At 52.6% G+C, this 24,863-nt stretch overlaps 11 protein-coding genes across 11 annotated transcripts; 4 read left to right on the forward strand and 7 right to left on the reverse strand.

The window, feature by feature from the left end:
• Nucleotides 1-340: 340 nt before the first annotated feature.
• P153DRAFT_332895 (uncharacterized protein) lies at nucleotides 341-1,418 on the reverse strand (the record flags this gene model as incomplete). Its single annotated transcript, XM_033665534.1, has 2 exons — nucleotides 341-1,068; nucleotides 1,148-1,418. The coding sequence occupies 2 exons, from the start codon at nucleotides 1,416-1,418 to the stop codon at nucleotides 341-343; spliced, it is 999 nt and encodes a 332-aa protein (XP_033526949.1).
• A 349-nt stretch (nucleotides 1,419-1,767) lies between these two features.
• On the forward strand, nucleotides 1,768-3,589 carry P153DRAFT_363866 (uncharacterized protein). Its single transcript, XM_033667465.1, has 3 exons — nucleotides 1,768-1,921; nucleotides 2,120-3,043; nucleotides 3,097-3,589. The coding sequence occupies exons 1-3, from the start codon at nucleotides 1,904-1,906 to the stop codon at nucleotides 3,370-3,372; spliced, it is 1,218 nt and encodes a 405-aa protein (XP_033526950.1). The 5' UTR covers nucleotides 1,768-1,903; the 3' UTR covers nucleotides 3,373-3,589.
• Nucleotides 3,590-3,844: 255 nt separating this feature from the next.
• P153DRAFT_308967 (uncharacterized protein) lies at nucleotides 3,845-6,227 on the reverse strand. Its single transcript, XM_033664727.1, has 2 exons — nucleotides 5,879-6,227; nucleotides 3,845-5,825 (listed from the first exon to the last, which is right to left on the reverse strand). The coding sequence occupies exons 1-2, from the start codon at nucleotides 6,025-6,027 to the stop codon at nucleotides 3,998-4,000; spliced, it is 1,977 nt and encodes a 658-aa protein (XP_033526951.1). The 5' UTR covers nucleotides 6,028-6,227; the 3' UTR covers nucleotides 3,845-3,997.
• Nucleotides 6,228-6,467: 240 nt separating this feature from the next.
• P153DRAFT_363868 (uncharacterized protein) lies at nucleotides 6,468-8,067 on the reverse strand. The gene has a single exon (XM_033667466.1). It carries the CDS (start codon nucleotides 8,009-8,011, stop codon nucleotides 6,719-6,721), a length of 1,293 nt encoding a protein of 430 aa, XP_033526952.1. The 5' UTR covers nucleotides 8,012-8,067; the 3' UTR covers nucleotides 6,468-6,718.
• A 263-nt stretch (nucleotides 8,068-8,330) lies between these two features.
• P153DRAFT_428660 (P34-Arc-domain-containing protein) lies at nucleotides 8,331-9,561 on the reverse strand (the record flags this gene model as incomplete). The annotated part of the gene is made up of 6 exons (XM_033672727.1): nucleotides 9,485-9,561; nucleotides 9,185-9,426; nucleotides 8,848-9,134; nucleotides 8,660-8,795; nucleotides 8,464-8,613; nucleotides 8,331-8,410 (listed from the first exon to the last, which is right to left on the reverse strand). The coding sequence occupies exons 1-6, from the start codon at nucleotides 9,544-9,546 to the stop codon at nucleotides 8,331-8,333; spliced, it is 957 nt and encodes a 318-aa protein (XP_033526953.1). The 5' UTR covers nucleotides 9,547-9,561.
• Nucleotides 9,562-9,715: 154 nt separating this feature from the next.
• P153DRAFT_332910 (WD40 repeat-like protein) lies at nucleotides 9,716-12,863 on the forward strand. Its single transcript, XM_033665535.1, has 2 exons — nucleotides 9,716-9,850; nucleotides 9,900-12,863. Exons 1-2 carry the CDS (start codon nucleotides 9,834-9,836, stop codon nucleotides 12,772-12,774), a joined length of 2,892 nt encoding a protein of 963 aa, XP_033526954.1. The 5' UTR covers nucleotides 9,716-9,833; the 3' UTR covers nucleotides 12,775-12,863.
• Nucleotides 12,864-13,279: 416 nt separating this feature from the next.
• On the forward strand, nucleotides 13,280-13,950 carry P153DRAFT_354070 (uncharacterized protein; the record flags this gene model as incomplete). The annotated part of the gene is made up of 2 exons (XM_033666484.1): nucleotides 13,280-13,347; nucleotides 13,404-13,950. The coding sequence occupies 2 exons, from the start codon at nucleotides 13,280-13,282 to the stop codon at nucleotides 13,948-13,950; spliced, it is 615 nt and encodes a 204-aa protein (XP_033526955.1).
• P153DRAFT_363870 (MFS transporter-like protein) lies at nucleotides 13,896-16,040 on the reverse strand. Its single transcript, XM_033667467.1, has one exon. It carries the CDS (start codon nucleotides 15,676-15,678, stop codon nucleotides 14,125-14,127), a length of 1,554 nt encoding a protein of 517 aa, XP_033526956.1. The 5' UTR covers nucleotides 15,679-16,040; the 3' UTR covers nucleotides 13,896-14,124.
• Nucleotides 16,041-18,506: 2,466 nt separating this feature from the next.
• On the forward strand, nucleotides 18,507-21,004 carry P153DRAFT_283456 (sulfate permease-like protein; the record flags this gene model as incomplete). The annotated part of the gene is made up of 2 exons (XM_033663265.1): nucleotides 18,507-18,792; nucleotides 18,837-21,004. The coding sequence occupies 2 exons, from the start codon at nucleotides 18,507-18,509 to the stop codon at nucleotides 21,002-21,004; spliced, it is 2,454 nt and encodes an 817-aa protein (XP_033526957.1).
• A 97-nt stretch (nucleotides 21,005-21,101) lies between these two features.
• P153DRAFT_363872 (uncharacterized protein) lies at nucleotides 21,102-22,391 on the reverse strand. Its single transcript, XM_033667468.1, has one exon. It carries the CDS (start codon nucleotides 22,185-22,187, stop codon nucleotides 21,336-21,338), a length of 852 nt encoding a protein of 283 aa, XP_033526958.1. The 5' UTR covers nucleotides 22,188-22,391; the 3' UTR covers nucleotides 21,102-21,335.
• Nucleotides 22,392-22,811: 420 nt separating this feature from the next.
• On the reverse strand, nucleotides 22,812-24,762 carry P153DRAFT_363873 (endoplasmic reticulum-golgi intermediate compartment protein 3). The gene is made up of 3 exons (XM_033667469.1): nucleotides 24,102-24,762; nucleotides 23,266-24,037; nucleotides 22,812-23,206 (listed from the first exon to the last, which is right to left on the reverse strand). Exons 1-3 carry the CDS (start codon nucleotides 24,473-24,475, stop codon nucleotides 23,039-23,041), a joined length of 1,314 nt encoding a protein of 437 aa, XP_033526959.1. The 5' UTR covers nucleotides 24,476-24,762; the 3' UTR covers nucleotides 22,812-23,038.
• Nucleotides 24,763-24,863: the final 101 nt, after the last annotated feature.

The following is a 24,863-nucleotide window of genomic DNA, read 5'->3' on the forward strand; positions in this document are numbered from 1 at the left end:
ATTGGGCTGGGTATGTCTTGATTATGGTTGGAATGCGTGTATGATACCTCATTGGGTTGTTTTTGTCTCTTTGTTCTGCCCTATCCTTGGTGGGGTTGGAACATGTACTTGTTTGTCGTTAGTTCAATGTACATGGTTCGCGTATGGTTTCTGTTTTTGTTCTTAAATCGTTCTTCTTGGTAATTGATGTGATATTTTCCTTTCCGTACCAAACATCCCGTCACTCTTCAACCTGGCTGTCCAAGAGCTCCATTCAAGCAGTCGATTTATCTGCACGGCATACAAATAAGATGATTCGCAGACACGAACGACCTGTCTCATAAGAAGCACTCCGAGACCATCACCTCAATCCCAACCCTCCCCGTCCCCGTCCACGACCCCGTCCCCTTCCCCTTCCCACCCCACCCCCCCGCGCATCAAGTCCAATACAATGCACCACATTCCCAATCCTCACCTTAACAGCCTCAACCCTCGCCTCCGGGTCCCTCACCAGCGTCCTAAAATCCACACTTTCAACAAGCGCAATCCACTCCGGCCGCGGCTCTTCCAGATTCCACGCAATACTCACATGGAAAAAGTCCGAATAATCCGTCTTCCCAGCCCCGTCTTGCCCCTCCGAGCCGTCACCCCCAGAACCAGCGTCCTGCGGCCCATCCCCCTCCCCCCCCTCATACAGCCCGGAAAACCCACTCCCCCCCACCGCCGCATTACACGCCCCCAGCAGCCTATTCAGCGCATCCCCCTCCGGGCGCGCGAGGCGCAGGACGAGGAACCAGCGATTGCGCAGGGCGTTCGGGACCCATTTCAAGCTGTGGAAGGCGAGGCGGAAGGGGGGCACGCGGGCGCTGGTTATATGCGCGGTTAGGGAGGCGAGGAAAGGGGTGCGGGTTGGCGTTTTTAGGTGCAGGGTGCGGGAGAGGGAGATGTGGAGGGGGAGGGGGGTGGAGAGGGGGGTGTGGAGGAGGGGGGTTAGATTTGGGGGGTTGTTGGGGGAGTGTTGGACGAGGAGGGTGCGGATGTGGGTTAGGAGGGAGAGGAGGGCTGTGGATTCGTGGGGGGTGGGTTGCCCTAGGGGGGTGGTGTTAGTTGAGTTGGGGTGAATGGGTTGGGGGGTGGGAGGTCATGTGATGTGATGGGATGTGCGTACACTCTATATATACATGGCTTGGCCAATTGCCCTCGATGTGAGGAATGGCCCGCTTACGGCCGCCGTGTAGACTGGGGTCGTCGGTGGTGCCGACACGTGCGCCGACCGCGTAGAGGTCGTGGAAGGCTGCGGGAAGCGGAGGGAGGTCGATACTAGCGGCGCGTTTGCGCTTGGCTGCCGTAGGCGCAGTCGCAGTCGTAGGCGTAGGCAGACATAATTCCTTATCGCCGGCGTCCTCGGAGTCTGAATCAGAATACTGTACCAGGGACATTATTTTTGGGCGTCGTGCCCTGGCGATCGGGCATGCTCAGCTCAGCTCAGCTCCAACTCAGCTTATTCGCGGCCCGATTCTATTCGCTGCGCCCAGGGACTCCACTTTCGACTTGGAGCTGGGGGGCTTTCCTAGCGCACCCGGCCACTCGCATGACGTATGCTGCGATTGGCAGAGTCAGCGCAAGTGCGATGTACGGGGGCAGGGCAGGGCCAGCAGCAGCGACCCAGCCGTGCGAATGGGGAGGAAAACGTCATGCATGGCTTCCGTGTTGCGTGGCCCTGGTCCTGGTCCTAGGCCAGGCCCTTTATCTGGACAGTCACCTGCTTTCTCTTCTCCCGCAGAGCCTTGCCAGTCCAATCCAAACCAAACCAAACCAAACCACCTGACTTTGTTTCCATCTAAGGGCTTTTGTGTTTAACCCATTGAGGATTTATAGCGACGCTTTTTTCTGCTGAGGAATTACTCTGATCGAATCATTCATTATGGCCAGTCTTGATCAGGTATGTGGTTTTTGGGTTTCTTGTCTCCATGGTGCTCACGCGGTTTCGTGAGTACCGTCTGCGGTTCCGTACGACAGGGACATGCTTGACATGGCCTTGCGTCTGGAATGTTCGGGGTTTGGTTCGAAGTCACTCGACTTCGTCCATTGGAAGCTGTCGTTAGAAAGTGATTATTCCTACTTGATGCTGACTTCTCAGGCACACCATGCCCTCATAGCTCCTCTGATCGAGCCAGACCCAAGCGACGAGACGGGACTCAACACACATTTCCGCTCGACGTTTGCTCCGCAAGAACCAATTACTCCGCCTGGACCTGCTCCCCTTGTCAAGCAGCAGGTACCAACTCATATTCGACAACAATCTACCGGCACCTCCAAGGCGCAATCTACCGTCCACGTCCAGCCACAACACACGGGCAGCTCGGTGGAGACAAACCCCTACCGTCGCTCGAGGGCCTCGTCTGAGGTGAAGAATCCTTTTATCGCTGAGCAAGAGCTGAGCAGCCCTGGCAGGAGGAGGCATGATTACCCTTCCCCGCCAAACTCGGCCAGCCCCGGGCGCCAGCAGTTTCCCAGCTACCGCACCGAAACCTTTGGAGCCTTGAACGAGGGTCGGCCACGACGATCGACTCACTCTACACCCTCCAGCCCACTCCCCACAGCCGCACGCTCCCGCGGAGGCTCGCTGAGCGAACGTTTCCCCGGCGACACATCCCACAGGCCTCTTGACACGATTCGTAAAGACACCAGAACTGCGAACCGTGCTCACCACCTCAGGAAAAAGAACTTCGCAGGCGCCGATATCATCGACCGGCTCGACATGTCCGGGCTGGGCATCCCCAGTTACCACCATGAGGGTCCTTATGATGCGGCCAACATCTCCCGCAACACTAGCAAGAAGTATAGCCCCATTGCCGCTGTTCGAGATTCGAACCGAGAGGCTTTGAGGGCTACTCCGAGAGAAAACATTACTGATGCAGTGAGAAGGCACCGTCCTTTAGAAGGCGTCGCTACCGTTCCGTCTGGCATACCCGACCAATTCGGCCGAGTTCTCCACTACAAAGAAGGCACCGACCTGCAGCGAGAGCCTGGCGTCGACGCCTATAAACGATGGCCCGGAGTGGTACGTCTACGAACTTCAGCCTTGCTTGATTTGCAGTTTCTAACAGCGCGTAGGACTACCACCCAGATGACCTCAAGGGCAAGGGCGAGCCCTCATACACCATCGAGAAGCAACTGAAAGGCCACAAGAAGACCGGCGACTCCGGCATCGAGATGGCCTCGCGCCGCCGCCACAGCAACGGTCGTGACGCGCCAGGCGCAATCCCAGTCGAGAGCTTCGAGGCGGAAGCATCGGGCGTTGGGCGACGAAACACGACGGGCAGGAACACGGGATCGTCGCTGCGGAAGCGCTTGGGCAGCGTCGGGCAAGGAAAGCAGCCCGAGGTTTGAGCCGCGCAATTGTAACTGTATGTTTGTTGGGGGACGCCTGAAGTTGGATTTGCACATCACATCGCGCATCATATGCATGAACGCGTGTTTTCTTATGTTTTATGGATTCTGCCTGGCATAGGGCTGTACAAAGGGATGGATGGATGATATACTGGTTGGGGTTTCTTTAGATTCACACTCTCGTCGCGGTAGACGCAATTACAACACAATACACACGCATGGTCCATGTCCTTGCTCGCGGCTTTCGTCATCGATTGATTGATTGATCGACGCCCAACGTTCATTCCCCGTGCGGGTACCTGTCGTAACCCCATGTCGTGCTATGACGTGGGAACATGGGGATGATTCGAGTTGGGAGTGTGGAGGCTCTGCGGGTCTGGCAGATTATTTGTGGTTCCTTCGTCTCGAGGGATCTTGGAACACGGCTTGAGCGCCAAGGGATATGTGGTGTTTTTTTCTTGGGGAGTGTGGGCTCGGAATTGTTTTGTTTTGTCCTGAGTAATGCATTATACTACGGAGCGGTGGGTGTTGGTCAAACATAGCATCCATCCGTAGGTTCATATCATCTTATATCATATCACATCCTCACATACTAATCAAGTTTTGCTCATCCCCATCCCCATCCTCACTCATCCTCCTCATCCTCCTCATCCTCCCCAAACTCCACCCCATACTCCGCACAAACATCCCACCGATCCCCCCTCGCACTCTTACTAACATACTTAGTAAACCGCAACACGCCGCGATCCCTCAGCACAATAGCCAGATTATTCCACGCAGCAGGCTGACTGAACAGGATACCGTCGTCCTCGTCATCAGCCGCAGACTTGTAGATGGCCGGGTCGGCTTTCGCTTTGCGGCGCTGGCCCGCGCCTGTCGCTGTGCTGGGTGCGGATGTAGAGACGACGGCTTCGCCTTCGTCGTCTTCGCCGGCCATGTACATTTCGTAGCCGCCGACTTCTTCTTCGGGGGCGGGTGTAGGGGCTGCGACGGGTGCTTTGGCCTTGCCTTTACCTTTGTCTTTGGACTTGGTGTTCTTTTGCTTCTTGCTGCTACTGCCGTTCTGCTCTGTTTCGGCTTCGGCATCTTCCTCTGCTTCTTCGTCCTCGTCGCCCCAGCCCTTCGACGGCGTGATGCCGAGACAGACTTCTAGCTGTGGGTCTTCCTCCTCGTACGCAGTCGCGAGCGTGTAGTCCAGGCCACGGCGGAAGCGGCGCGCGAAGATATTGCTCTTTGTCAGCGTGATGCCGGTGACGAGGGAGATCCACTTCATGAACGCGGGGTGGGGGAAGAGGATATCGACGAGGTCGTCGTAAGGTGTCATGCCGTCGTTCTCCGGGTACAGGGCTCGCGGGATGGGCTGCACGGCTTGGCGGTAGAGATAGCGGTGCTTGTGGGGTGGGCGGGCGACACCGACTTTGGACTCGACGTAGGGGTTTGCGGGGAGGCTGGGGGTGGGCTCGTGGTCCTTTGATTCGAGGTATGTGCGTAGACGGGCGGAGAATTTCGCGGAGAGGAATTCGGCGAGGCGGAGGGAGGATTCGTCGGAGAACATCTTGGATAGCTCCTCGACGGTGTCGGGCGTGAGGTAGTTTGGGTTCATGTACTTGATTAGGAAGTCGATTTCGTTCTCGGTCAGCTCTTCGTCTTCTTCTTGCTTCGCCTGCTCTTCCCAGTCTGGGTTGTCGACCCATTGGGCTTGTGGCTCGTCGAAGATGTCGGCTTTTCCTCCCTGCAGTTGCGCCAGGGAGCTTTTTTCTGCCAGCTTCTCCTCGAGCCCCTCTTCGAAGCCGTCCTCGCCTTCCTGAGGGATATGGAACCAGCCACTAATAGCCATGCGGACGCGCCCTGCATCATCCTCCTCCATCTCCCCCACACCTCTCTTGTACACTTCTTCGACATCATGGAAGCTCTCTCCAGGCTGCACAGTGAAAAACGACAGCTGGTTCCACGCTGGCGGTATTGTGAGCGAAAATTCTGGCTGCGGGACTTTGACCTGGTCGCCTTCCGGCGTCTTCAAATGCTCGGTGGGATACAGTCGCAGAGCACCTCCCCACTCTGGCTTCCAGGGCGTGTCGGGATACAACAAGTACAGAATCCAGCTGACGCGTCTACTCCCAATGACGTCGTCGTGGCATAGCAAATGACATCCCGGCGTGTACACATTGACTGCCATATCCGTCTTCTTCCCACTCAGCGGCCCCGACCCCGTGATCGAAGACAAGTATTTGCGAAAGGCAGACGAGTAGAGCGAGTCGCGCAGCGTGAGAAGCGAGGGCAGCCTCTTCAGTGCCTTGTCGTCGAGACCATCAAGATTCGCCAAGTCGCCAGACTGGTGGATCTTGTAAATGTCTGTTTCCTTGGGCGTGAAGGAAATGTGCTCGCGGATCTCGTTGCGGACATTGCGAAGGAGGGTGTCGTTGACGAGGTTCTGGATGACAGCATGCTGATATCTGGGGGCAAGTTAGATACAAAAACCAATGCTTAAATATTTTTGTGCACGTACGGCTGCGATTCAGCGTAGTAATTTGTGTAGCCCTCGAGCACCTTGCTATCAAAAAGGCCTTTGCGGAAGTTGTTTTGCGCCTCGTCGTCGGGGATGGCTCTTTTTTTCGCCTTGCCAGTCGCAGGCGCGTCGCTCTTGCGCTTAGGCATAATGGATAAAAACCGGAAGAGATTGGGGTGGTTTGACGGCGCTGGCTCTGTGCAGTTATTCAAGAGCTTGCCCAGAAATATTTTGTATGCCGGCCAAAGCTTTGACGCCACTTACCATGCCTCACACCACCATCGAACTACGTCCGTCATCGCTGCCATCTGGTCACACCCCGTGGATACTTGCTGTTCTAGGCTACGAACCGAACTTGATAGACTTCGATTGTCAGATTCCCAAGATGTTTACGAATCAAGGAATCAATTGCGCCACATCGCTTACACGGAAGAGGGACTGCTCCGGTTGGTCGGAAGGATACTTCCCTCACGTTCACTCTGGGAGGGTGCGTTCATGGCTTGAAGTTTAAAGCTACTCGAGCTCCTCGGAGAACGATCGCCTAGCGATTACACATATTGGCTTTATGGCGAGAAGAGACGTTGCGCAGGACTGGTCACTTGCTATCATTTGAAATGCTTTATCATAGTCTAGTACTGGAAGGGTATATGTGCAGCGGATCATGGCATCGTGTTCAGCTTCAACTGCACCAGTCCCCCAGATCTGCATAGTTTGCCTACTTGTTTGAGCAAGCAAAGGCTGCATGTCCAACATCTCGCCTGAGTCCTCGACCTTGTATGATCGTAGTTATGCACACATCACCTCATCTCTATGAAGAGGCTACTAATTGCCTTCCCGGCCTCAATCCTCCCGACCTTCCGCAAGCAACTTCTCTAGCTTATCTTCCAACATTTTGACATCATCGCCCACAACTTTCATATTCTTGTGCATGGTCTTCTCGCAAGCCTTCATCTCTCCATCTACAATCTCCAGTTGTCGCTCCCACTTCTTGATCTCATCTTCTTGCTGTGACTGCCGGCGCTCCAATTCAGACAAGACCTCGTCTGCTTGCCAGGCACTTGTATGTACGAGACGCAGTGTGCGGAGGCGCTCCAGAACGATTGGTAGGATAGGCGCGAGCTTGTCGATTGAGGGCAGTGTGCCGTAGAGAGCATTGATCTTGGCCTCTTGTTCTGGGTTCGCAACCGACTTATCGTCAGAATAGCTCGAGTCGCTGCGTGAAGCGTCTTGCCGTATTTCTTTGAGCTGTTCAGCCTCTGCAATGAGTTTCTTGATCTGTTGTGTAGCCACGTCCATGTTGTTTGTTGAAGCATCTCCAATAAGCCCTAGTTGCAATTCCAGTTTTTGTAACGTTGTGAAAACAGGAAATGTCGCCTTGTCACTCATCTCCGGCATAGTATTCCCGTTCAGCCCCAGATTGTTCTCCAGTTGTGTTATCCTCTTATCAAACTCTGCTGCCTGATTCAACACCCACTCCAACTGATTCCTCTGGACCTGTGATCCTGGCAACGGCGGTTGGTTTGCGATAGCCTTGGTAAGCCTAGGGCTCGGCCCAAATGGCTCGTAGTTGTTGAACTTCTGTATTGTGCGGTCAAGTTGTGGTTCTACGCCCCGTACGCCGCCGCGTCGCATAGCATATATGATGTCAACTTTGTCTGATATAAACTCCATTGCCTCCTTCGCATCCCGCTCCTCAATCTTCGTCTTATCCCCCGACTGCATCCTGCTCTCATACTCATTTTCCAGCTCTAGCAATTCTCTCTTCACCCTCAAGAGCTTTCTCGAAAAGCTTTCTTTTTCCTCGTCGCTGTCGTCTCCTATTATTTCGCCTCGCCGTCGCTGGCCTCTTGTGGACGTGCGGTATGACTGGCGCTGTGCGACATTGTCCGAGAAGTCTACGCCATGGGCATCTATTCGCGAAGGCTGGAAGCGACTGCGGGCTTGGGCGGTCTGGAATCTTTGGTGGTGAACTCCATCGCGCTCGTGGTCTGAGTCGTCACCGTCTGACTCGGACACAGCTGTCGAAGCTTGGATTGTCGAGACGTCCTCGGCAAGGTCGGGCGTCTCGTAGACATCGGGAGCCGTGTCAATGCCCGGGAGGTTGTCGAACTTGGGTCTTGAACCTTCAGCCATGGTGATGTGAGTTTCGAGTGTGAAATTGACGTGGGGGTAGTCGAATGGGTTGGTTGGCGGAAAGTGGAGTAGAAGAGGCATCTTGGGGAACGCGTCCAAACTGGAAGTCGCGACTGTGGGTCCGTGCACCGTCACGAATTCAAGCCATGCGGGGTGGAGTAGGTATCTCGGCCAAGTGTATTTCTCAATTCACAAGTCACTTGGTCTCCGGTACATTCAAGCTACATATCTTCACACTTCAACCAAGCTTTACAGCCTCTCCTCTTGTGAGTGCAAGGTGATTTATATTCTGATGAGCGCATTTCCAAGATTATGCATCTTATGCCTGGACCCTGAATGTTCGGCCACTGGCCGTCTTACGCTCCTTCTCTTCAGCCTCAGGTCTCGCGCGGCGAAGGACTACACTATCGTTAGCATCCGAAAAACCATGTTGGGTTTGTCCATCAACGTACCTTGCAGGAAATCAGCTGTGCGCTTACGCATCCTTGAGTGGATGTATGCCTTGGATGCTTTAATGTGGTAGTGGAAGTAGTCGCGGAAGGTCTGGATGTGAGAGATGACATCTGCCCGTCGTTGGTTTGCCAAATGACGCGGAAAGAGAACTACGTCTGTCAGTAAGTGTGGAAGAAAGAACTTTGAAGATCATACCAAATGTAATGTAGCCAATGTCAGCAGAGCCAGATGTGTCGACTCCTGGAACACCCTGCAGCTCTAGAGGCGGGTCGTTTCGGAAGAGGACTTGTGGTGCGTTCTGGATAGCTCTCCGTCTGGCGTCCACGAATTCCTGCAAGCAGATTTAGTATTCTACCTCGCAACGGGGCACTGATGAGGGTTACCTGAAGGAAAACCTTGCCGAATATTCTGTCCGTCTCCTCTCGGAAGATGGTGGAGAAAATGACTGTGACGCGGTCGTAGCTGGCCTTGACGTATATCGCTTCCTCCTCCCGGTAGTGGATTGCACGCACTTCACCACCTTCCTTCATACCCTGGGGCGCCGACTCTGAGGTGTACTTAGAGGCTTCTTCCTGCAGTTGCTGGAACTCGTCAAAGGCTTGCTCGAAGGGTGCAGCCATGGCGTTACGCTTGAGGAGGGATATACGTCGGACCAGGTCATCTTTGCCCTCTGTGCAGTCGTTAGCATCCTCTCACAGGCTGCATTACAGCTGACTGTACCCTGATCTTCTGGGAGGTTTTCCAGATCTACCAGCACCGAGAAATCGTACCCAGACTCAGGCTCCACAATGTACGGTCCATACTCGCGCTCCAGTATCGCCTGTGCACCGTACTGCACCAATTCGTGGTAACACTTGATGTGCAGAGAGACTAGTATCTTTGTTTTGCTCTCGGGTGTCGAGATGTGGAATGTGACGCCATCAAAGTCGGACACAACCTGGTCGATGTTTGCTGGAGCTCCTCTGTGACCTGTCAGCTACCTGGCTGCTGGTGGGCGGGCGGCAGCGGGGTAATGCGCACCCATTGAAACGGTCCCTGAGCAGAGACTCAATTAAGACATTCTGGTAGTCGAGTAGGAGCATGGCGGCGGTTTAGTTTCTGCCAGTGAAAGTGGCGTGGTATGAGACAGCTGTTGACTGCTGCGGAGGGAAGTCGGGAGTGATGTTGGCAGTGGGTCTGTGCGCTGTGGGGTTGGTCGCGACTGCCCAAAAAAGTTTCGAGATCTTGCCGCGCAGAGTTCACCAGTCCTCCATCAATGGCGGCGCACACTTCCACACGTCCAGAGAACATTGCTATGGTGTGATTGTTGCTTGAGAATACCACATCTGCATTTTTCTTCCATCTTTGATACCCATTCTCGCGGCGCAAGATGGTTAGGCAATACAGGTAAGCTCCAAGCACCAATGAAGCAGAGCTCTTGCTGATGTCAGGACAGCAAATTCGAACAGACCGATGCCTTTGGCGTGGTCGCGACTGCCACCTCGAACATCGTCTGGACATCGGAAGGCGCCACCCAGCCTGGATCGACCCGAGCTGCTGGAGCTGGACGCGCATACGCCGCCGCAAACGAAGAAGTTCTATGTTGGGATGTGAAGAAAGGCGAGCTTCTGAGCAGGTGGCGCGACTCCACCTGCACCGAAGAAGTCACAGTCATATGCCGAAGCGAAGTAGATCAGGATGTTTTTGCCGTTGGCTACGCAGACGGTAGCATCCGCATCTGGGATGCGCGAACATCGACCGCCATCATAAGTTTCAATGGCCACAAATCTGCCGTCACGACACTAGCTTTCGACCAGACTGGAGTGCGGTTAGCAAGTGGATCAAAAGACACAGACATCGTTATATGGGACCTGGTTTCGGAAGTCGGCTTGTACAAACTCAGAGGACACAAGGGACAAATCACTGGCCTGCGCTTCCTTCATCCTGGCAATGCGACTCAAGAGGAAGACGTAAATGGCGAAGAGGTCGATATGGACACAGATCAAGCATTTCTTCTCTCCACCAGTAAAGACGCCCTGATCAAGATTTGGGATGTGAGCACACAACACTGCATCGAAACGCACGTTGCGCAAACGAATGGAGAATGTTGGGCATTGGGCGTATCACCGGATGGCAGCGGATGCATGACTGCGGGCAACGATGGAGAACTCAAAGTGTGGGCTATCGATTTAATTGGCCTTCGACAAGCAGGTTCGTCCATCGGTGAACGAACAGAGCAGAGCTACCTTACCACAAGAGGTATACTCTACCGGCAAGGCAAGGACAGGACTCAGGGTATCTCTTTCTACGCGAAGTCGGATTACATTGCAGTCCACGGTGCAGAAAAAGCTGTGGAGATTTGGCGGATACGGACCGAGGAAGAAGTAAGGAAAAGTCTGGTCAGAAAGAGGAAGAGAAAGCGAGAGAAGGCCAAGAACGAGGCAAACAGCGAGGAACAGGATGAAGCCAACGCAGAAGAGAAGGTGAACATTGCGGATGCTGAAATTGGCGAAGTCATCGTACCATACGTCACGGTCCGGACAGCAGGAAAGGTCAGGTCTGTCTCATGGATGCACACCAGAGGAAGCAAGAAACTGCAGTTACTGATTGGCACGAACAACAATCTCATCGACGTCTACGAGATCCCACAGAAAAGCAAAACGAAGACAGACGAAGCACCTGACTACAGTCGGACACTCTCCGTGGAGCTTTCAGGCCACAGGAATGATATCCGCGCACTAGCTCTTAGCTCCGACGATCGGATGCTGGCGTCAGCATCAAGCGGAGGCCTCAAAATCTGGAATGTAAAGACCCAAAATTGCCTGCGAACGTTGGAATGTGGGTATGCACTTTGCTGCGCGTTCCTACCAGGAGACAAGATCGTTGTTGTAGGAACAAAAGAGGGCGATATCGAGCTGTATGATATAGCTGCTTCGTCATTGCTTGACAAGATATCAGCACATGAGGGAGCAGTATGGACTATGCAGGTTCATCCTGACGGCAAGTCACTCATTACAGGTAGCGCAGACAAGTCAGTCAAATTTTGGAATTTTGAGATCGTCCAGGAAGAGATACCTGGAACGAAGCGGACAATGCCTCGACTCAAGCTTGTTCAGTCTCGCATCCTAAAACTCAACGACGACGTTCTTAGTGTTGAATTCTCGCCAGACTCAAGGCTACTTGCCGTCTCTACTCTCGACAACACCGTCAAAGTCTTCTTTGTCGACTCACTAAAACTCTTCCTCAATCTATACGGACACAAGCTACCAGTACTAAACATGTCGATATCAAGCGACAGCAAGCTGATCGCAACATGTTCCGCCGACAAGAACGTACGCATTTGGGGTCTCGATTTTGGTGACTGTCACAAAGCTCTCTTTGGGCACGAAGACAGCATCATGCAGATAGCCTTCATCCCGCATCCTGTCGATGGTGATGAGAAGCATATCTTCTTCAGCGCTAGCAAAGACAAGACAATTAAGACGTGGGACGGTGACAAATTCGAGCAGATCCAGAAGTTCAAAGGTCACCATGGCGAGATCTGGGCAATGACCGTGGCGCGTACAGGTGACTTTATAGTCTCAGCCAGCCACGACAAGAGTATACGAATCTGGACCAAGTCCGATGAGCCTATCTTCCTCGAAGAAGAGCGTGAGCGTGAACTTGAAGACCTCTACGAGAAAACTCTGGCAACATCCTTGGAAGATGAGGAGCCCCTCAACGGCGAACGCGCTGAGGCGGTAGACGCTTCCAAGCAGACAATTAGCACTCTCACAGCAGGAGAACGTATCCAAGAAGCCCTCGACCTAGGTGTCGACGACCTGGAGGTCGTCCGCGAGTGGGAAGTTCAGCGGAAAGCAAACCCGAAGATTGCTCCTCCGCAACGTAACCCCCTTTACCTAGCTCTTGGCAACATCTCCGCTGAACGTCACGTCCTCAATACGTTGTCCAAGATCCCCGCTGCACAACTTCACGATGCGCTTTTGGTCCTGCCTTTTTCATCCTTGCCTGCGTTGTTCACATTCATATCTATCTGGGTGCAGAAACAGTGGAACATAAATCTCACCTGCCGTGTCCTCTTCTTCATGTTGAAGACGCACCAGAAGCAGATCGTTTCGAGCAGGGAGTTAAAGACTGTGCTGGAAAGTATGCGCGCCGACCTGAGAACATCGTTGACGGGCAACAAGGACCTGATCGGATTCAACGTTGCAGCACTGCGGTTTGTGGGTGAGAGAGTTGACGATGCGAAGTTGGTGAGGTTGGAGGATGTGGATAGGTTGGATGAAGAGAGTAAGACTAGGAGGAAGAGGGCGTTTGTAGATGTTGCGTAAAAGTCGAAAGCAGTAGTGCATGGGTGGAGTTCAGTCTTGTAGATTTAGTCAAGGACGGCTTGTTTTCTTTATTTCCAATTCAAACCGTTGTCCTTGCATTTATTGTTATGAGTCTCTATTCTCGCCGTCTGCCTGACGTAGGTCTTGCTCAACTTAAACTTTTCAGGAGCCTTGTCGCGCTTTCCCTTTCCCTTCACCTACGCTTCGCGTGACGTCACAGCTTTACACAGCAGTAAGGTCCCTAATCTCGCAAACAAAAACACACAGCATATAGACCCTCGCTCTCAATCACCGCTATTACTCAACGGCAACCGCATCTACCGTGTGGTCAACATCTCGTCATCATTGGTGTCAATCCAGCCTCCGCGAGCAGATTTATAGTATTGTATTTGGGGCCTATATTGTTGAGCAGGACTGACTAGTCTGTTCGTAGTACACGATCACAGCATACCATCGTAACAACACTAAGCGCATATACAAAATCTCTTCGCAACTACACATCAAGATGCAGGACACTAGCGTCGAGGTGCATAGCAAGTTGAAGGAATCGTCACAACAGCAGGCGGACGCTATGTGAGTCCATGGAGTCTTTACTACGAGATGTTTCCTTGAGCTTACACTTGCCACAGCAGTAGTCGGAACGAACAGGAGTCGGCCTTCCTACAGCTTCCCGGCGAAATCAGAAACTACATATACGGTTATGTTCTTGGAGGAAATCGCTTCATCCTTGATCAACCTGACGTATCGGTGCCCAAAGCCACGGCAGTACTCTGTCCCGACAATGTCCAGCCCGCATGCGAACTTCTTGGTCTGACTGAGGTGTGTCGCCAAACGCGATCCGAATCTGCGCCCATGGTCTTCTTTCTCAACAAGTTCACCTTGGATAACGATCCTGAACCCAAGTCCGTCACATTCGCGAATATTCTTGGTGCTTCCCAGCGCAACCTCATCCAGCATGTCGTTATAGATGCATGTCATTTTGAATGCCTTCTAGACTCGGTAGATGCTGCCCTTGAAAACTTCCAAGGCCTCAAGCGGGTCACAGTTGTAGCTTCATGGATGGGGGTGGAAACAGAAGAGACAGCATACGCTCACATCAAAACAATCGTTGAGAAACGAGCGGGAAAGGATCTTGAGGTTTTTCTCCAAGACAACGTTGTGAATCGTTCAGATTGAGGGAAACATGCGCTGGTGTCCGAGCAATACCTACATAAGTAAAGTTCCGGACCACGACGAACACCTGTAGAAAGATTGTTTGGAAGTCGCTGTTGATTTCAGACTTTACTAAAAGCTCTGGACCTCAGTATAACTCAACTTTCAGAGTTCGTGATATTCACGAATCTATATGGCTCATACTCTTGCTTCACCTCGGTCAAGATCCTTACTCTTTCTCCCTTCGCTACTCTCTTCACTCTCTTCACTCTCAGAATCGCTCAGCAACCCATTCCAAGCCTCATCGTCCACACTGTCTACATCATCTTCTTTTGGAACGTCCTTGTTGACGTTGACGTTGACGAACAAAACCCATAGTCCCAAGTCGTAGATTATTCTGCACATTCCTGTCGCCAAGAACGCGATCCAAAACACGCCATTGCCAGACAACACGCCGGTAATCGAAGGACCAACGCTCATCGCTAGTGTACGCACCATGCTTGTAATGCCCATTACGCCTGTCCGCTCCTCAGGCTTCACGACTGCAGCGATGAAAGCGGTACGAGGAGCTTGGTCCATGCTGTTGAGCGCCGCACGGAACAGGAGTATGCCCACTGTCCAACCCACGCTACTCGGTAAGGGAATGAACATGCTGGCGATTGATGACGGGAGGTGAGTGAAGACCATCGTGTTGATAAGTCCGATGCGCTTTGCAAGCGGACCTGCGAAGACAGCGCTGACGGCGCACAGGAATTGCGATGCAGAAGTTATATCGCCAAGAGTAGATTTTGACAGATGGAACTTTTGGTCGACATAGTAGTTCATCAGCGAGTAAGGAGTCATTCCGTCTGCGAGCGAATCAATAGCTAAGAGAATCCAGAGTTTGAACATGATGGAGCGGGTGGATTGGGAAATCTGGCTGAAGTAGCTTTGCTTCTTTTGCGGCTGGACCCGGATGTCCGCCTGCCTACGTTCGCGCTCCTGGTCCTGGTCGAAGCTGTCGGTAGTGCTTGGTGTCATAGGTTCCAGCAGGACCTCTTCTTCTTCGCCGCTTCCTCCACCTCGTCCTCTTTCGACCATCTCCGAGTGCTTCTCGCCAGCAGCTTCGCATCTCTTGCTCAATCCGAGGCACAATATGCTCCCGATGATACCGAACGCAGCATATGCCCAAAACAGCGCATGATACGCTTTGGTAACATTCCCACTACTCTTCTCCAGCGCGTGTACCATTCTCCCTGCCACTTCAGCGCCCACTGCACCCGCCATGGTTGTTGCTGTAACATACCACGTGAGAACATCACTCCTGGTCTTGTCGTCGGTCAACCCGCTCAAAATGCTCTCTTCGACTGCTCTGAATGGCCCACAATCCGCACCGGTGACACTGATAATGCCAATCACCGCTGCAACAAGAAGGACCCAAAAACTCTCCGACAAGGCGAACACAACTCCCGAGAAGGCCATCATCACGCTCCCGCCGAACAAGATCCGACGTCGTCCAAGTTTGTCCGCAACAAGCGTAAGCAGTAGCGATAGAAGGACATCGCCAAGCAGAGTCAAAGTCATGAAGACTCCGATGCGCGAGTCTGGAAAGTCGAGCGAGGCGAAGAAGAGCGCGAGGACCAAAGACGGGATACCGGCAGTGAACATGCGTAGGGAGCGCAGTGTGATGATGATGTATGCATCTTTCCCGACGGCGTTTAAAGATGTGATCCCGAGGAAGCTGGAGAGGCGAGATAGGATAGATGGTGGCATGGTGGGCGGCGCGCAAATAGATTGATGGAGCCGATTGAAACACCTGCTTCCAGAAGACAGACGTGATCTCAACGCTATCTACGGGTATATGGAGAGAAGAGGTGGATGGGAGATGAGAGGAAGGGTCAGCCAAAGAGACTCAGTATCACCTGCAGACCTACATCCGATTACCGGTAGTTATGACAGCTTAAACCCGTAGGCTGCAGGCCTTCAATTGCATGTTGGGAAGTCACTCGCGTGCCCATTCAACGCTTACGGTACACATGTTATTGTAATTGGAGGATGGTTGAGCGACATAGTTGCCGGTGTTGGCCAGATAACTATTTTGTCTCGAGTTGTGTCGAGATACGCGTTGATGTACCGAGACCCCGCAGTGAGCGCATCGGACGTCATCGTCAAAAAGACTGCTTACAAAAACATATACGCCACAGTACATGGATGGTCCGAATGCTTGTAGAATCTCTCAACATCGGAATGTATAGGCCACTTTGTGACCGCTGCGCAGAGTGAGTCATATGGCGTGTGAGTAATACGGATGCGGGGATATTAGTGCACCCGTCGTGAGCGCTCTTTGGGTCTAACATCATCAGGGATTACATCGCATGTAGTATATTTCCGATTTTCCATCATACCGGAAACTGGGTCTTCCATACGAGATCGTTCCATCGCCAATTCCAAGAGCACATCCTGGACGAGTTCAACGAGCAGACAGGAAAGTAAACCTCATACACCACAGAATATCAGCCTCGAAATTTAGTAAGCGAACTAAATATCTTTCGTATTACCTCAAGCAGTCAAGTCTTCAATTTGTTACTTTTGAATATAAGACCAGAGATCTTCAGTTACTTAGTGATACATTTGAAGTACTATCTCATCCAGGTCGTCCAGCCTCGAGAGTCCTCGCTTTTGATTGGCCTGTAATAGTGACCAATACCAATCATCGTTCCTGTATCTGCATAGCTACCAGATACTGGGCTGTCCCAGCCACGTGGAAGACGACGAACTATTACTGGTACTCTGAGCCAGGTTAAGTGCACTGCGGGTTCTCTCACTTTAGGTTGCAGCGGGTACCCCTACTTTAACTTCATTATCGCTCCTTCGTTACCACGATTAGAATACATACATCCTTGTGTATTGTAGGAGTTACTCTTTAGCCTCAAGTCTCTATCAGTTTGTATTTGTCCTGCGAAACCTTGCTTCAGTTGTACTATTACTGGTGTGAAGACAAAGACTGGCAATTGATTTTGCTGGCAGGATAGACAAGTCAGAACGGACACCATCATTCGAACTGATTTTCGTCTTCTTGATGTATATTGCAAAAGGTAAATTCTGTTCTTGAACAAACGCAATATTGTCTTTCAGCCCAAGCAGTATCTATGTTCCTCTTGTGCATTTGGGCAATTCTAGATTTCGTCTAAGCCTGCTAGGTAGCTTATGATCTCTCGTGTCAATGTCTAGCGGACATACCAAAACAGTGTAAACAGCAGTGTAATTTACTCACTCCATTTTATATATATGGTACTATAGACCGACCAATTAGACTCTGGTCCGGAGCGCCAAGGATCTTCCTTGCAGTGCTCTTGCCCGAAGCTTAACTCAACCCGCAACACTCATGCAGTCTTCCAAAGAGGGTCGAGATGTCATACCATCGTCTGGATTCCCCAACCTCCTCGCCAAAAGCGGCTCCAGAAAAAAATGGCGAGTTCTGTTGGGCCCCACACGTGGGGTCACGGTAACACCATCTGGTCGGAGCGTTGCATCATCTACGCTTTCCTGAACGTGTGAGCACAGCTGCATTGCGATTGGACTCCGCGGCATTGCAAGATTTCGATCGATATTGTGTGCCCAGAGCGCGGATGCTTTGCCTGTGGTGGCAACATTGCGATCGAATCGCGAATGTGCCTAGGGCGTTCCAAGGTATCCGCAACCAAGCAAAACGACATCTTGCCCTGGGAGCACGCAATTGAGAGTTCGTCATCTACTATTGGATGCTAGGCCGAACCACGACCGACCATCACATCCTGCATGCAGACATCCCTGTCGCCACAGCCGGGACCCCTGCAAGCTCTAAACTATCTCCCATTAAACGGACCCCGACACGGCGAACATCGTCACCCAGATCGCTGCCCAGGTCAAAAAAAACCGTTGACCGGTATGCGTATCCACGATTATGTCACTTGTCAAAACCTAGTCACAAGTGTCCGTGGTTCCGGAAAGATGCTTTACTTGTCTACTCTTCATGAGCCTTGACAGAAGCCCAGACTTCGCGTTGTTTTTTTCTTTTCGAATTACAATCCCTCTGGTTCGTCTCGGTTAAACAGCTTCAGTCACGCAATTCCACCGCCAGTTCGAGCAATTTTGAGGCGTCGTGCAAGCATTAGACCTTTCCATATTCAGCACGTCTTCTGCACCACACGACGACGCCCATTACCGCTCCCACCATTTCAAACTGAAATCATCTCGGCCTAGACACAACTTCCTGAAGATCGAGTTCCCTTCTCGGAGACCAGTTCTCTAGTCTGGGTCTTCAAGGGTCTCGGAGGTTTCTCCGTCATTCACAGAGCTGCAAAATCTCATTGTTGCAGCAGAGGATCGGATCTGCCGCACGGGTCTCCTGCATACTCGCCCCGCTTTGGTAGTGGTACATAAGCCCCCAGGCTCCTGTCCCTTGTTCTTGGTAAACATTTTGCGGAGCTTGTTCAGTCTTGTCACATCTTATCGAACTGGGCGAAAACCTAAACACGCTGCGTCTTGTTGGTGTTGAAACACCCCCTCCTTGTGGGCGAACTTGCCAATAACCGTTGTACTTCACCATCGAACACAACAATATGGCGTCCACATCGACCAAGATCGGTCACGGCCTCGCGAAAGTTTTAGGGATCGACCTCAACTACCGAAACGAAACTGGATCTGACCGTGTAACGCGAGGAGAAAGTTTGTTCTCCATCGACTCTGCGGATACGTATGTCGAGCATGAGCCAACTACCCTCGAATGGCTTCGCGAGTACGCTCCCAATGGGCGAGATATCGCCCGCTACTTTTCCTCGCTGTTTCCGTTTCTCCAGTGGATCACACGATACAACGTGCAATGGTTAACTGGAGATTTGGTTGCTGGTATGTATACATCTCACACCATAAAGATCTTGCTGACTTTCTAGGTATCACTGTCGGCTGTGTCGTTATCCCTCAGAGTATGGCTTACGCCAAGTTGGCCAACCTCAGCCCTGAATTCGGACTCTATTCCTCTTTCATGGGAGTCCTCATCTACTGGTTCTTCGCGACTTCCAAGGATATCACTATCGGCCCGGTTGCCGTCTTGTCTACTGTCACCGGCAACGTTGTGTTGAGCGCAGAAGCGAAACTCGGTAAAGGCGTAGTTTCCAGAGATGTCATTGCATCCTCATTGGCCATCGTCGCTGGCTCAATCGTTGTCTTCATGGGTCTGACAAGGCTCGGATTCATCGTCGATGTCATCTCACTTGCTGCCATCTCGGCCTTCATGACCGGATCCGCACTGAGTATCGCTGTTGGGCAAATTCCAACCATGATGGGGATCACTGGTTTCTCCACACGCGATCCAACCTACAGGGTGTTCATCAATATTCTCAAGCACCTTGGACGGTCGAACCTCAACGCAGCTTTTGGCTTGACCGCTTTGTTCCTCCTATACTTCATTCGATATATTTGCAGCTTCTGCGCGAGAAGGTTTCCCAAGAAGTCCAAGTTGTTCTTCTTCTTGAGCACCTTGCGAACGGCCTTTGTTCTGCTATTGTACATTCTCATCAGCTACTTGGTGAACCGTAACCACAGATCGAAGCCTAAGGTTTCCGTTCTGGGGGTTGTCCCCAGAGGTTTCAAACATGCTCGGGTTCCTCACATCACTACGGACATTATCTCGGCTTTCGCGTCCGAATTACCTTCGACTGTTATCGTCCTCCTCATTGAGCACATCTCCATCGCCAAATCCTTCGGTAGAGTCAATAACTACATCATCAATCCTTCGCAAGAGTTGGTAGCTATCGGTGTGACCAACTGTATTGGCCCGTTCCTCGGAGCTTATCCTGCAACTGGTTCTTTCTCGCGTACTGCCATCAAATCGAAAGCCGGTGTCCGTACTCCTTTCGCAGGTGTCATTACTGGCATCATTGTCTTGCTCGCCATCTATGCGCTCCCAGCCATGTTCTTCTACATTCCGAACGCCTCCCTCGCAGCTGTCATTATTCACGCAGTGGGTGACTTGATCACACCACCAAACGTTGTTTATCAGTTCTGGAGAGTGTCTCCCATAGAAGTCCCAATATTCTTCGCGGGTGTGCTGGTTACCGTGTTCTCCACCATCGAAAATGGCATTTACACCACAGTCGTTTGCTCCTTTGTACTGTACCTCTTCCGTCTGTTCAAGGCTGATGGTAAGTTCCTCGGGAAAGCCAAGATTCACTCCGTCGTTGGTGACCATTTGCTCGACCGATCAAACAACAGCAAGGAGGAGGTTGCAACTCGCAAGAGCCCTACTGAAGGCGAGAAGTCCGTTCGCAACATCTTCTTGCCTATCGATCATAACGATGGTACAAACCCTTCAATCGAACTCGAAGATCCCTATCCTGGCATCTTCATTTACCGATTCAGCGAGGCTTTCAACTACCCCAACGCCAATCACTATCTGGATCAATTGACGGAGACTGTCTTCAGGAAGACACGTCGCACAAACCCAGCTGCCTACGGCAGACCCGGTGATCGACCATGGAATGATCCCGGCCCACGAAGCGGCCAGAAGGAAGAACACGACAATCGCCCTACCCTGAAAGCCATCATCCTCGATTTCTCTGCCGTAAACAATATCGACATTACATCGATCCAGAATCTTATCGATGTCCGCAATCAACTCGACAAGTACGCCGCTCCCGACACCGTCGACTGGCACTTTGCCCACGTCAGCAACCGCTGGACCAAGCGCGCTCTCGCCGCCTCCGGCTTCGGCTACTACACCCCTGAGCACGATGCAAACAACCCGACACGCTGGAAGCCCATCTTCTCCGTTGCCGAACTCGCCGGCGCAAACTCCTCTGCTGCAGAAGCACAGGCACGAGCCCAGCGCAAAGACCTCTCTCAAGCGAGAAGCAACGACATCGAGGCGCACCATTCTTCTAGCTCGTCGGATGCGGGCTCTTTCAATAAGAACCTTGAAACGAGCAAGGCGTACGAGGGCGCAAGTGTCAAGGCCAGAGGTATTGCCGTGGTGCAGGGCCTGAACAGACCGCTGTTCCACATCGATATTACTTCTGCATTGGAGAGCGCGTTGGCGAATTCGTCGCGCAAGAGTCATTGATAGCTACGGCTGCATGTCCTAGAGGGGACTGAGGGGAATTTTATGTCTGGCGTTTGTAATGGTTACTATGAGCACATACACATGTAATGAGCATCTCTATTTTTTGTATATATGGTAACTTGAGAAATCAAGAACTCGTATTTCTGAACTTCAAGCTTAATGTGCTCGTTCGTGAATGGGTATATGTACTACCGCCGCATGGAAATCATCAAATCAGACAACCCAACCCCGTGTGTGACCCAACGCCTGTGCCTGGAGTAGGTAGATGCCGCAAAAGTGTCAAATCTCATCCCGAGCATACTTCCATCAGCTTCTCCATGGCGCGCCAGTCCTAGTTGAACGCGTCGGGTGGTAGAGTTTCCCGCGACTGCGTGAACAGCTCACCCGCCTTATTCAGATCCCAACCGCCCGCCTCCAAGCACTGCACGGCATAATCCCGCTTGAGATTTGTCGCCTGCTGCACATACGCAACCATTTCCTCCTTTTGCCTCTGCTCATCCGTCACCGGTTGCCCCATCCCTTGCGCCGGCGCCTGCATCACAGGCGGCAACGCAGCATTTCCATCCACACCTGCATTCATTGCGTCCGCACCACCACGCACCACCCTCCCATTCAGCACACCCAACTTAGGAAACCACGACACCAGCTCCTCCTCCCACGCCTCGCCCGCAAACGGATCAACCAGCAACTGCTCCAGCTGCCTAAACCGCCCCTTCCACGGCTTCAGCACGCCCACACTCTCAAACGCATTCCCCGTCAAATCCAGATTCCTAATATGCGGCAGCGTAGCAGCCAGATCTCTTATCACACGAATAGACGGCAGATTATTCCCCGCCAACGTAACGCTGTGGATAGCAGCCTCTTTCTCCTCACGCGTGGGCAGCAGGTCGGCGCAGATGATCATGAGCGCGGGGAAGAACTTCAGCTGTGTGGATTCGCGGTCGAACATGCCTGATTTGCGGATCTCGTCGTCGGTGGCGATGTGGGAGAGGTTTAGGAGCTTGTTGGGTGCGTCGTAGCGCCGGGTTAGGAAGTCTTTGAGGAGTTGGACTGTGTTGTTTGTTGCTGCTGTGCGGTCTTCGGTTGGGGGGGAGGCTGCTGCGGGTTGGTCGCCGCGTCCTCCTCCTCCTCGGCCGCGGCCGCGCCCTCGGCCCCGGCCTCGATTGCCTCTTGGGGCGGACATTGTGGTGTTTCGGGGCTGGGGGTTCCGAGTTTAGTTGACTGAGTGATTGTTCGAGCGGTGTAGAGAGTGTCTTTGCAAATGTGATGTCGGAGTTGAATGTGTGGAGGTGCCTTGGCGGATGTTTTCAGCGTTATTCGGTAAGTGGGTCAAGGTGTTTCGAAAACGAAGGGGTATGTGATGTGGATTGAAGTTGTCATGTGAACCAGAGTCAAGCTTTGTAGGGATCTACTCTTTTTATATAAGCATGAGTACTAATCGTGGACGTCCGTGCGCGCCCACTTTCTCCTATGGGCGCTGATTGGCTGGTGGACGCTGGAATTGGACTGCAGCCAAAGTACTCCATCTGTAACCACTCTTTCAAACTATGCGGACATGAGTGGCTCAATTCAATGCACTAATTTTTGTTCTTGTTTACGTGTCACTCAAAAAGCAGACTTTAATATTTACTGCTGGAAGGCTCCCGTTCCGGGCATCTAGGCAGCAATGCAAACAGAAGCCTAGTATTGACATTTAAACTTGACTCGCCCGATAGTTCATGATCCAGAAGGAAAATTCCCTTGCAAAGACAAGCAATAATAAGCACAACAGTTTTAAACTTGATAAATTTCATTTCCCTCTACCTCACCTCGATATAGCACATACACACGCCCCTCTTCCAAAAACCCCAGCACAATACCTACACCCCCCCTAAGAAAAGTCCTAAATCCCCCTCCCATCCCATCCCATCCCTAGATCACCAACCCACAGATACGCCCAGACTCCAATTCCCCATGCGAAACCCCAGCAATGCAGCACAGCGCGACTCCGCATCTTCGGTAAATTTGCCTAACCAAACCATCCGAAACACCCATCTAGTTCGAGTGGATCTTCTTGATCTGGTTGACGCCCTCGTACAGCGCGCGATCAACAGCCGCAGCGACCGTCAGCGTGCCGCCAATGACGGCGCACAGGCCGACGAGGAAGCCAGAGAAGGATTTGTCGCGTGTTTCACGGTTGATGACCTTCATGGGTGAGATGTCCTGGGATGGGTGTTAGTTTCTGAATCGTACGAGGTAGGACGGGTTGGGGATGGACTTACGTAGGAGAAGAAGACGCCGGGGATACCACCACGCGCGTGGACACGTTCCTTGTGTCCCTCCGACTCATCCGTGCCGCCTGCGAGACTCCTCTTGTGGCTCGTGACGGAGTACTGGTGTGTCTCGATGCTGCCCTTGTAGCTGCCGTCGATGGTACCGCCGAGGACCTCGTCTTGCTTACTGGGCCGCGCGGCTTCCTTTTCCCAGCCGAGCGGCAGATAAGCCGTCGACACGACCTTGACGAAGTACATGTAGTTGAACGCCTTCTCATCGGTGTGCTGGCTCGTGTTGTCGAGGGGGTTGATATGGTGGCTTGTCCATCCACCAGGGCCAGTAACGAGGTGTTTCTTCTGCATATCCTGAACGACAGCTTCGCTCAATTGGGGCCCAAAGCGTAGGTCGTGAATGGTGTGGGTGAAGGTATGCGCGTACTCGTCCTTGAAGTAGTTCTCCAAGTCGTGCACGTGTAGGTTGCCGTTCGAGAAGGATTTTCCAGGCGCAATGTGGAAGTTTCCAACCACCTTGTTGACGCGGATGCTGCCCTCAAGACGGCATCCTTCCTGGCGCTGGGAGTCGAGCTTCTCGGCGTAATGCTCACGCTCGCACTGCTCGACACCCTCGCCGCGGCCAAAGGACCATGAGATCGATGCGTATGCGTCGCGGACTTCGTCGCAGGTGTTGCAGCAGCCGGATCTGATAGCGTTGGTGGGGGCGGGTGCGCCGTAGCATTGGCCGCAGTAATCGGGGGCGAGATGCGAGGCTTCATCACCGTGTCTTGAACATGCGTCAGCACTCATTGTCCTCTTCCGCCCAGCAATTGACATGCGGATGTACTCACAGATCCAGCGCCTTGACATCGATCATCTTGCTCCCCTCAGCCTCGGCGGTCAGTCGCACCTTGTTAACTCCATGCGAGACGCCCATCTGCAACTCTCCCGACACATCCATGACATCGAGCGTGAGCAGCTCGCAGGGCAGCCGCGGGAACGTCACGTTCAAGCTAATCTCCATGCGCTCGCCTCTCCCCTTGTCCACCACCAGCTCCGGCCGCACCGTCACTCTCCGGTAATCTTGCCACTCGCCCCATGTCAACCATAGAATCACCACCAAGCTGACAAGCGTGACAATGCCGCCGGATGTGGTGCGGATGCGCGCATCTTCGACCGTCTTTGTGAACGCGTCCAAGCGCGTGAAGCGGGATTTCGCAGGCATGTTGGCGATCTACCGCTGCTGGGTAGTTGAGTTGGTGAGAGGGGTTCGAGGGGTTGAAGTGGGGAGTCGTCGGTGTGCGTAGCAAGTGTGTGGTCGAGAACTTGTGACCGGCAATCCAGGGTCTGTCTCTTGCTGGAATGTAATTCCTACTCTTTCACTGGCTCCAAAAGAATGACTAAGTCTGTGAAATCCGTACGATCATTGCACACAAGAAAGAAAAAGGGAATCCAGTCTCGGGGAAGAGAAGACAGGCGCGTCGACGTTGCGTTACGACGCTCGAATCTCGGCCTTGCATAAAGGACAGCTATGCGATCGGACCTCCAGCATGGGCCGTTGCAGGACGCTAGCCCGCATGGGGGTTAAGGCTGCATACGGAAATAGGTCCTCG

Source organism: Dothidotthia symphoricarpi (genome assembly GCF_010015815.1).
Source record: "Dothidotthia symphoricarpi CBS 119687 unplaced genomic scaffold P153scaffold_4, whole genome shotgun sequence".
In the NCBI taxonomy this organism is placed as follows: Eukaryota; Fungi; Ascomycota; class Dothideomycetes; order Pleosporales; family Dothidotthiaceae; genus Dothidotthia; species Dothidotthia symphoricarpi.